The sequence below is a fragment of the Marmota monax genome, unplaced genomic scaffold (assembly GCF_021218885.2).
Source record: "Marmota monax isolate L192 unplaced genomic scaffold, Marmota_monax_Labrador192_F-V1.1 WCK01_AAM20220418_F8-fsc00021, whole genome shotgun sequence".
NCBI lineage: Eukaryota > Metazoa > Chordata > Mammalia > Rodentia > Sciuridae > Marmota > Marmota monax.
The window spans coordinates 26659305-26670163 of record NW_026695228.1 but is presented as its reverse complement, the minus strand read 5'-3'; the positions used below and the strand labels follow the sequence as shown (position 1 = coordinate 26670163).

At 52.4% G+C, this 10859-nt stretch overlaps 1 protein-coding gene across 3 annotated transcripts; it reads right to left on the bottom strand.

Annotated features, from left to right (window-relative positions):
• Positions 1-915: 915 nt before the first annotated feature.
• Keap1 (kelch like ECH associated protein 1) lies at positions 916-9832 on the bottom strand. Of its 3 annotated transcripts, none has more exons than XM_046436877.2 (6): positions 9587-9832; positions 6923-7608; positions 3639-4324; positions 2278-2483; positions 1847-2023; positions 916-1617 (listed from the first exon to the last, which is right to left on the bottom strand). In XM_046436877.2, the coding sequence occupies exons 2-6, from the start codon at positions 7559-7561 to the stop codon at positions 1451-1453; spliced, it is 1875 nt and encodes a 624-aa protein (XP_046292833.1). In that variant the 5' UTR covers positions 7562-7608; positions 9587-9832; the 3' UTR covers positions 916-1450. The 3 variants fall into 3 exon arrangements, with proteins under 3 accessions (XP_046292833.1, XP_046292832.1, XP_046292834.1); XM_046436876.2 differs by lacking the exon at positions 9587-9832 and adding an exon at positions 9184-9313; XM_046436878.2 differs by lacking the exon at positions 9587-9832 and adding an exon at positions 8732-9098.
• Positions 9833-10859: the final 1027 nt, after the last annotated feature.

Here is a 10859-nt window from a genome sequence, read left to right as displayed (position 1 = left end):
CCTAGCATGTGTGAGGCACTGGGTTCGATCCTCAGCACCACATAAAAATGAATAGATCAAATAAAGATTATTGTGTCCATCTATAACTAAACTTTTTTTTTTCTTTAAAAAGGCTGGAATAGAGAAAGATTTCAGTTTTCTCTGTAACATTCAACTTTGCTTCCATGATGAATTTTATTTATTTATTTATGCAGTGCTAGGGATAGAACCCAAGGCCAAGCACGTGCTGAGCAAATGTGCTACCACTGAGCTACACCCCAGACTTTCCATTTTGAGATATGGTCTTGCTAGGTTGCCTAGGCTACCTTGAATTTGTGATCCTCCTGCCTCAATCCCCTGAGTAGCTGGGACTACAGGCATGCACCACCACCTCTGGATTTTGTCCATTTAATACCCAGTCACCCAAATAAAATTTCAGAAAAATGGCTAGAATTTTTTCAAACTTAGAAGCCATATTAAAGATCATCTGTCTTTAAAATGTGAACTGTCTGGTACGGTGACACACTTGTGAAATTCCAGTTCTTGGAAGGCTGAGGCAGGAGGACTATAAGTTCAAGGCAGCCTGGGCAATTTAGTGAGCCCCTATCTTCAAAAAGAAAAAAAAGGGCTAGGGATGTAGCTCAGTGGTAGAGCATCCTTGGGTTCAGTCCTTAGCACCAAAAAAAAAAAAAAAAAAAAAAAAAGGTGAACTGCATTAAGGTATGAAATAAACCTCAGGGCATCCTGGGAGATGTGTCAAAGAGTTAGGTCACTGGCTTCCAAAGCAGCTGAAACTGACAGACAATTGTGTGGCTCACCTGGGAGAGAAAGGGCAAAATGTGGTGAGTAGAGATTACAAACTGGTTTCAAATACCAACCCTAAATTGAAGACTTTAAAGTACATTTCAGTAGAAGCCCTTTCAGCAAGAGCCCGGGTGGAAGACACTAGTTAGTTTGTTCTTTATTCTCATTGGAAAGTTACAGGGTTACTTATCAACAAAATGACTGTCCAGGGCAGAGAAACCCAGTGGCTTTTATGTACAGGCCCATCCCTGGGGACACTTCCTGAGGGACCTCGGCCCCTGCGGCCTCACCTGGCCCCTTAGAGGTCTCTGGGAACCAACTGCAAAGATGCAGGTAACAAAAGCCAGTCTGATCGATCTGGCACTTGTTTTCACCCCAAGGGGAGGTGGCAGCTGGTGATATCCTAGTCCCTCCCAAGTGGCGGTGGGACCTCACCTGGGAGCATGCCCTTCCTACTCCCCTCCCAAGAGGTCTGTCTTGGATGGACACTCCTGGGCTATAGGGAGGGGCTTGTGGGTTCCCACTCTGGTCTGCTCGAGTGGTGTCATTTGGATATGGAGGCATCCAGCCTCCCTTCCTGGAGGATGAGTATCCACTCCGTAACCTCTTCTTTGTTGTTGGGTATGAATACAATGCTTTCTTTTCTCCCCCAAACAACAAAAGTGCTTCAACAGGTACAGTTCTGCTGGTCGATCTGTTTCCGGCAGGGTTCCATGGTGACAGCTACGCCCACCCCACTCCGGCCCGATGTCATTCGAGTCACCTCACTCCAGGTGTCTGTGTCTGGGTCGTAGCACTCCACACTGTCCAGGAACGTGTGACCATCATAGCCTCCTGTGGGAAGAGTGGAGGGGCAGTCACTACTCGGGCCAGCGACAGCGGGAGGAAACACAAAGCAGCAGCAAGATGAAGAGCATTTCTATGCAGATCACAGCAAAAGCAGCCACCTGACCCCCAGAAATGGAGTAGGGTTGGGGGTGGAACTCAAGACCTGGGTTTGATCCCCAGCATCAAGGGGGTGGGGGGCAGTCTGGACTCTTCTACCCAGTCCCCAGGGCCTCACCCAGGACGTAGATTCTCCCCTGGTGCACAGTAATCCCCAGGGCACTTCGACGATGCTTCATGGGGGCTACAAAAGTCCATGTTTCTGTCTCCACATCAAAACGCTCCACGCTGTTAAGCTGGTCCTGACCATCGTAGCCCCCGGCGGCATAGATACGGTTGTGCAAGACGCAGACTCCTAAACCACACCATGCAGGGAGGGTCACTCTGGGGCCTGGCCTTGGGGAGCCCAGCCACCATCTTCCCTCTCTCCCAGGGACCCCTCAGAAACAAAGCCGGGAGCAGGAAGTTTGGAGTCTGGAAGATTCTACCTCTTCTACATGCACCGCAGGTTTGAGGGTTGAAACAGAAGAGGCCTCACCCAGGCCTGGTGGAGTTTCACCCCGAACTGGGGGTGTTCCTGGATGCTCCCTCCCCACAGCCCACGCCCACCTGCCCCACTTCGGATGGTGTTCATGGGGGTGATCATTCGCCACTCGTTCCTCTCGGGGTAGTAACACTCGGCTGAATTAAGGCGGTTCGTCCCATCAAAGCCCCCGACGGCATAGAGCAGGCGATTGAGAACAGCTACGCCCACCCCGATCCTCCGTGTCAGCATTGGGGACACCAAGTGCCACTCATCACGCTCGGGCTCATACCTGTGAAGGGCATAATAAAGATGGTGACAACAGTAATCACAGCTGACCTTCCTGGCACACTTAGGATGGGCCCCATACTTTTTTTCCCCCCTCACTGTGGTACCAGGGATTGAATCCAGGATCACTTTACCACCGAGCTCCATCCCCAGACCTTTTTATTTCTTATTTTGAGGCCGGGTCTTGCCTATAGCCCAGGCTGATCTCAAACTTGCAATCCTCCTGCCTCAGCTTCCTGAGTTGCTAAGGTTACCCCTGGGCCCCACACTCTTCTGACCTCTTTAGTCCTCAAAACCATTCTCCAGGACAGATCAGCAGCTCCATTTCCCCAAAGAAAAAATATGACTTCACCACATCCCCACCAGCCTGATGGACAGGTGGCCCCATTACTGTCCCTCACTTCACAGATGATGAGATGTCAGTTTGGAACAGTGAGATGGCATGTCCAGGGTCACCGAGGAGCGGCAGAGCTGGTGTTCAATTCTAGAACCCCAATCCTAACAACTAGAATACTCCGGGGTGGTTTTCCTCAAAGTGTGATGATCAGAGATGGGGTGACCACATGTCTGGCTGGCGTGGGCACTTTGAGTTCATACCTGTGCTGCTGGAGTTATTAATAGTGTCCCTCTCTTTCTTGAAAGTGGCCTGCAGAGGGTGATGCATCATCCCATCCTATTCGCAGACCACATCCATTAGAAGACTCTGGGGCACTTATTTAAAAATTCTCATTTTTCAGTCTGACTCCAAACCCACCAACTCCAGAATCCTGGTACCCTCAGTCAGCAGGGCATCTGTTTGTTTTTCACTGGGTGCTGGGGCAGAAGCCAAGGCCTTACACAGGCTGAGCAAGTGCTCTACCACTGGCTGCCCGGCCAGGTGTTATCTTTCAACATAATTAGCATATTACAACAATTTCAAAGTGATGGGATTTTTCCCCAGTCTGTCAAAGGAGCCATATGGGTTTGTGACAGTCCAGTCAGCAGTTCCAGACCTATACACAATGACCAAGGTCACTGGCTATAAATCTCTGGCCAGCTTGGCTTCTACATCCCCAAGACAAGGGAAAAGAGTAGGGGCACACATCAGAATCCCTGGATCCCAATGGGACCATTAGGAATGGGACCCTGGGAGTCCCCACCTCAGGGCCCTGTCACTTACCTCTCCACACTGTTGTGGTGAATGCAGCCGTGGGAGCCTCCGACTGCATAGATGTGCCCGTCGATGACCCCAACCCCGATGCGGTTGCGAGGCACGCTCATGGGAGCACAGGGCGACCACTGGTTGGTCATGGGATTGTAGCAGTCCAGAGCGTTGGAGTCGGTGTTGCCATCGGGAGAATTGTTTCGTCCGCCCACGGCGTACAGCAGCCCACCCACCACACAACCCGCCAGGCCACTCCGTGGAACCTGCAGGTCGGCCAGCCTCAGCCAAGTGCCGTCGCTGGGGTTGTAGGCCTCCAGGTAGCTGAGCGATTGTCGGAAGTAGCCGCCGGCCGTGTAGATGAGCCTGCCGACCTTGGGCGCCCGGCAGGGCATCACCTGCGTGGGTTTGTGCAGCGTGAGCTCCTGGAAGATCTTGACCAGGTAGTCCTTACAGCGCGAGTCCGACTGCAGGATCTCGCACTTCTGCAACTGCATTTGCAGAAAGTGGGGTGTGAGCGAGTGACAGCGCACCGCGCGCAGCAGCGCCTGCACGTAGAAGCGGCGCTGCTCACAGTCGTATTTGACCCAGTTGATGCAGGCATGGAAGACCTCGGACTCGCAGCGCACGTTCAGATCATCCCGGCTGATGAGAGTCACCAGCTGGCAGTGGGACAGGTTGAAGAACTCCTCTTGCTTGGCCACCTGCAGAGGGCGCTAGTGTGACAGGCTGATTCCCACGTGTATCCATTCCCCCCGCCCCCCAAAGTCCTTCTCCAAGCACTAGCTGTACTACCACTAACAAGGTATTCAATGACCTTAAACAAGTTATTCAATGTCCCTTTGACAGACTGGTTTTCATCTGTAAAATGGATATTCAAATAGCAGAAACCTCATAAATTGTGAGAATTAAATGAATTAATACTATGTGCCAGGCTTGAAGTACACATTCTGGTAAATGGGCAAAGACCAAACTGCTTTGCACTTGCCCACCTCCCACACCCTGGTGCTGGGGATGGAACCGAGGGCTATCTAAGAAAGCACTCTACCTACCAGAGATAAACTTCAGAGGAGTGAAATGAATAAGGGAGTTAATACTATGTGGCAAAAAGTCAAACAGGCAAAGACACAACATACTGTATACCTTTTTGTATCACTTGGTTTTTTAACTATAAAAACATATGCTGTTTTAAAATAAAACTGCATTTTTTCAAAAGGGCAGACTGACTAAAAAAGGAAAAAAAAAAAAAAAAGCAATAGTGATAGTCTAGGAAAAAAAAAATGTATAAAGATTCTGAAGTAGTCAGCCTGAGCTGCAATGCCAACCCCACCACTTTCTATGCCATCCTGGGAAAACCTCTGAATGCCCAAAGCCTTGATTTCCTCTATTGTAGAATGGAGGTTGTATTAACAGGACATCATAGCAAGGCCACTCCGAGGGGACACAGGGAGGGTGGGCCCAGACAAATATCTCCTGTCAGGCACCTCTCTGTATAAACGATTTTGGTTCAGGCATCCCAAACCCATGTAGTCCCAAGAAGGAAACGTGGGACAAGCTAGTGGAGGGATCTACTTGCCAGACCCATCATCACAGAAACCATGAGCCCTAGGACTAATGCAGGAGCTCCTCAAGGAATCTGGTCAACCCCCAAGTCATATAGAAGTGGAGAACATTCATCCCGAAGGAGAGAAACAGGGACCAGGGTAGCATCTACCCCAGTTAGTTCCAACTACTGGAGGAGGAACTCAAAAATTTCCAGGTAGCACCTCAAAATACAGGACTTCTTAAGGTTTAGAGCCTGGGGCACAGAAGGTGGGTATTTCCTCAGATGACTCAATAATTTAAAGGATGTAAGTCACCTAGAACAGAGGCCACCCCCAGCAAGTTAAGTGTTCAATAAATACTCCTTGTGCTTAGCACCAGGCATGGTGGCTCATGCCTGTAATTGCAGTGACTCCAGAAGCTGAGGCAGGAGAATGGAAAATTCAAAACCAATCTGGGAAATTTAGTGAAACCCTGTCTCAAAAAAAAAAAAAAAAAAAATCAAAAGAGCTGCAGCCGGGTGTGGTGACGCACACTTGTAATACCAGCAACTCACGAGGCTGAGGCAGGAGGATCACAAGTTCCAAGGCAGTCTCAGCAACTTAGGGAGACCCTCAACAATTTAGTGAGACCTTGTCTCAAAATAAAAAGACTGGGGATGCAGCTCAGTGGTAAAGCACCCCTGGGTTCAACCCTTCCCCCACTGCAGAAAAAAAAAAAAAGGCTGAGGATATAGTAGTTCAGGTCATGCATGAGCCCTAGATTTGGTCCCTAGCACTGCAAAAACACTTAAGAAAAATAATAAAATACTTACACCTCATATACATGGCCTGAAGGGCTTTTGCATACTATGTTTAGTACACCTGTGTTCTGTGAACCATTGAATGAGAATTTTCCACTGGTGGTGTCAGTGCTCAAAAGATTTTAGATTTTAAGCATATTGGGCTTGGGATTTTCACACTACAGATGCTCAATATGTATTATTGTCTCCTGGATGAAATCTCTCTACTTACTGCTACCCAAGAATCAGGGCTCATGCTTGTGATTTTTTTTTAAAAGAGAACTCTTCTATTATTTTTTCTTGACAACTTCCTGCACTGAAAAAAATGAAAATGAAACCAAAAATTGTAGAGACAACATTGCGTGGACCCAGAAAATACAGCTAAGGGTCAAACCTGCAGTCTGCCACCTGTCATGGGTTTTCAATAAATATTTGCTGACTGCCTGCTCAGCCCACTCTGGGGATAGGCTCTTGTCATAGTCACCACCCTCTGTCCCCACCTTTGACCCCAGAGAAATCAGGAAACCTAGACACCCACAAAGACTCACTGTATCTCCCAGAACTGTTTACCGGGGTCTTTCCAGATGTGTGCATTAAGAGCTCAGAACCACTGGACATGGTGATGAATACCTGAAATCCCATCAGCTCTCTTGAACGAGAGTTCAAGCCAGCTTGGGCAACTTAATGAGGCCCTAAGCAACTCAGGGAGACCCTGTCTCTATATAAAATACAAAAAAAGGGCTAGGGATGTGGTTCAGTGGTTAGTGCTCCTGAGTTCAATCCCCGGTACCAAAAAGAAAAAAACTCAGAAGCTAGTTTTGCTCCAGATCTCAGTTGGTCCCAACCACTACAGGAGGAACTTAAACATTGCCAGGAAGTACCGCAAGGTCTGACCCTTCCCATCTCAAAGGGAGATGGTGAGGACCACTCATCCATCCTGGTCTCCTGACAACTGTCCCGAAGCCCGCTCTGTGCTCACCTCCCCAAAGTGCATGTAGATGTACTCCCGGGCCCGCTGATGCAGTTCAGCACAGCCAATCTGCTCGGCGAAGTTGGCAATGCCAATGGCATTGCTGGGGTCCAGCTGCTGCACCAGGAAGTCGCTGCAGGCGCGGACCACACTGTCGATCTGGTACATGACCGCGCCGTTCATGACGTGGAGCACACACTTCTCACCCATGGAGATGGAAGCTGTGTAGGCGAACTCGATGAGCCGCTCCATGACCTGGGGGTGGATGCCCTCGATGGACACCACCTCCATGCCCTGCTCCCGCAGCCCGTTAGTGAACATGGCCTTGAAGACAGGGCTAGATGAGGCCAGCACCACCTTATGGGCCATGAACTGGGCCGCCGGGATGTCCTTGTACTTGACTTGCAGCGTGACGTCGCAGAGCTGCTGGCTGAGCCGCAGTTCATTCATGATGCCGAAGGCCTGTTTGGTGTGATCCTCCAGCGTGTAGCTGAAGGTGCGGTTGCCATGCTGGGAGGGTGTCACCTCAGCCTTGCACTCAGTGGAAGCGTACATCACCGCGTCCCCTGCCCCCTTGGGGCACTGTGAACACAGGGGCAGGAATCGGCTGCAGGCCCCAGCCCTGCTAGGCCCAGGTTCTGGCTGCATGGGGTTCCAGGTGACAAAGGGCAATACCACTGCTGGCAGTCAGGGGCCTGGAGGAGGGAGAGTACATCAGCTGGGGGCAAGGTCAGGCTGGGCCAGCACCTGCCCGGCCTCCTAGCCAAGTAAACTGGGTGAAGCAGGGTCCATTTGTACTCTAACTTCCTCCAACCTCAGTAGGGCCCAAAGGCCCCTCTAAAAACAGATTAGATGTCCTTCCCCCACTCGGAATCCTCTACACTTCCTGTGCCCTAAAGAGTAAAACCAAACTCCTCAATGGCCCGCAAGACCCTATACAGCCTGTCCTTACCCACGGCTTCCCTTTAGCCACTCTGCGGCCAGCTGGTGGCCCTCCCCCGCCTGGAGCAGGTCAAGATCATTCCTTCATTCACCTCACCAACATTTATGGAGCGCCAACTATGTACCAGGCACTGTTCTGAGCACTGGGAACACAGCAGTGAGCAAGACAGACAAGAACCTGACCTTCATGGAGTTGACATTTAGGGAGGGAAGGACCATAAAGAAAATAAGCAAGTTCTGAGCAGAAATCAGGGTCGGGAAGAAAATTACAACAGCACTGTGACTATGTGACTTTGTCCATGAATCAGGCCTGAGAAGGTGAGGCTGGAGCTGAGACAAGAATGCACACAGAAAGAGGAGGGAGAAGTTCCAGGCAGAAGAAAGCCAATGCAAAGACCCAGGGGCAGATAAGAGACAGCCTGGAGAGATAGGGATTCGTGGAGATGCCTCAAGACTAGAGCCAGGGAAAGAGTTATGTTTTGAAAGGGGGTTGGGGAGGGGTAGAATCTGCAAGAGGTTCCCTGGGTTCTGGATCTCATCTTTCTGGGGCTCAGCCCACAGTCACCTCCTCCCTGTTTTATTTCCATTACAGCACGTGTCAGGAAATGAAATGCTTTTCTTTGCTGGTTTGTCGAGGACGACGGTCCCTCTGCCCCAGTCCCAGCGGTTCAGAGGCAGGGAGACCCGTGTAGGTCAGCATTTCCTCCCACCCACGACGCGGTTCTGTGCGTCCCGCCCTGGGCCTGGCACTGCTCAGGAGCCTGTAAGCGGGTGGCTGGCCGGCTGCCCACTCCCCTGTGTCTGCCAGAGCGCCCTCATCCACAGGGCCCAGGGCGCCTCTCGGCCTCCTTTCCCGTGCCAAGGGCCCGGGCTTGCCTCTCAATCTTTGGCCAATCGGTCAACGGTGACCCCTGGGCGCTGGACACTTTCCTCAAGTAAGCGACAAGTGGGGGATTGCGCATGTCCCGCCTGAGCCCAGCCACCAAGGCCTGGAGAAGGGAGGCTTAAGTGACCCCGCCGCAGCCTCTAGGGCTGCCAACCCCAAAGTGCAGATCCAGCCCCCTAACGCCGCGGGGTCCCCAGGCCTCCGTCCAGGCGGCGCCCCCTGGGCCTCTCGCGAGGTTTCAGTGGCTCCCTGGCCACCCCGCGAGTCTCGCCGTCCAACAAAACGATCAGATCCGGGCCGCGCCCTCCTGGCTCTGCGCGGGGCCGCGCGAACTCGGGGGCGCCCGTGGCCGCGGCGCTGGGTTCCCCGATTCCCCAGCACGACCGCAGGGGCGTGTGCCGCCCACGGTGGCCGCAGCCGGAGCCCAGGCCGCCTCACTCACCCCGCCATGGCCGCGCTCGGGCTCCGCCTCCGCCGCCCGGGCCCGGGCGCCTCCATCTCTGCGCGCCGGGGGGAGGCGCGGAGCGCGCGCAGGTCACCATGACTAAGCAGAGCCGGGCGCACGCCGTTTCACAATAAAAGTCCCCCACGGCCCCTGGCCTCGGGCGGCGGGGACAGGAGGGGGCCTCTCCCCACTCCCCCGCCCCGCCCGCTGTCGCCAAGCTACGCGGCCCCAGAGCTGCTACCACAGCGCCCGCCATTGCGACGCGGCGGGGCGGGAGACCTCGGAGAGACTGGCACCCACCCGCGTGCCTGGAGTCAGAGTCCCGGGTTCGAGGCCCGGTGCGCCTTACCCTCTCCGTGGACACCCCTCTCCGCCGCCCCCGCCAGCTCGCCCACCTTACCCCCGGTGTCGCCTCCGTAGATGTCCTCGGAATAGGGATGCCCAAGGCCAGGCGGAGGCTCTGGGCACAGTGGTGCCACCCACGCGCAGCGTTTCCGGGAAGCCCGAGGGTCCGAGGCCTGGTCGGTGGCGACTCCAGCTTAACTTCTTAGTGTGGGACCAACTGTCGGGGGACCTCGGTTCCAGGACCCAGGTCCTGGAAGCACTCCACAGTGGCCTTCGGGTGGGGGGTATCCACCCAAAGCGCGGGAAGGAGGCGGGGAGAGGGCGGAAAGGGCGCGGCGGGGTAGAAGAGGCGATTCCCCGCCTTCCCCGCAGGTGCCGGTCCTCCTGGAGCCGGGCATCGAGCTAAGCTGGCCTGGCTTATGCTCACTTCGTGTTGTCCTTTCCATCCGTCCAGTTTCGTCCCAGGGCAACTCCACCACCTGCTTTTCTCCTTTTTACTCCACACAGCCCAGGCCTGAGTCCCGCAGCCTCATGATCCAGCTAGAATTATCTACCTTGTTGGGTTTTTGTCGTCTACCCTGGATCTGCCTCTCCACAGCTCGGTGCTTTTCGCCTGTTCCTTAACCTCTCTGTGCTTCAGTTTCTTCCCTATAAAAGGATACTAATAATAGCACCTATAGGCTAAGTGAGAATGCTAAGGCCCAATAAATATGAACGGTTGATATTTTTTATGGTGTGATATTCTGGATTATGGTAGCTGTTTATGGGGCTACCCTGAGCCAATTCGCCATCCTTATAAAGTTAACTTGTAATAAAAGTACTTAACTTTATCTTAAAAGAGATCATCTAAACGAAGAGAATAATAAAAGGAAACGTTAAATGGAATAAGAGATGCTGATTTAAATTTTTTTTAAAAAAAAAAGTATTCCTGGAGCATCTGGGGGAATCCGGTGGACTCAAAATTTGTCTGTACTCCCGGAGACTACCTCTAAACTACCCAGGGGTTAGGGTGGAGTCCCACCTCCTGCACACCCCATCGCACACTCCTTGTGTGAAGCTGCAGTTCCTGACATATCCAGAGGGGGAGACCTAGCGAATGCACCGAGTGGCAGGAGTTGGAACCAGCAGGCTCCTGGCACACCCACCAGGACATCTTGTTATCACTCAAAAATCAAACCTACAGCCCTGTGAACCAGCGGTAGACATTTGTCCACCAGTACAGGATTATGTGCACAAACATTTGCAGTATAATGTATCAGGATTGGACTCAACCCCTTAGTACACAGCCATTTAAAAGAAGTAAAACATTTACTATATGGACATTTATC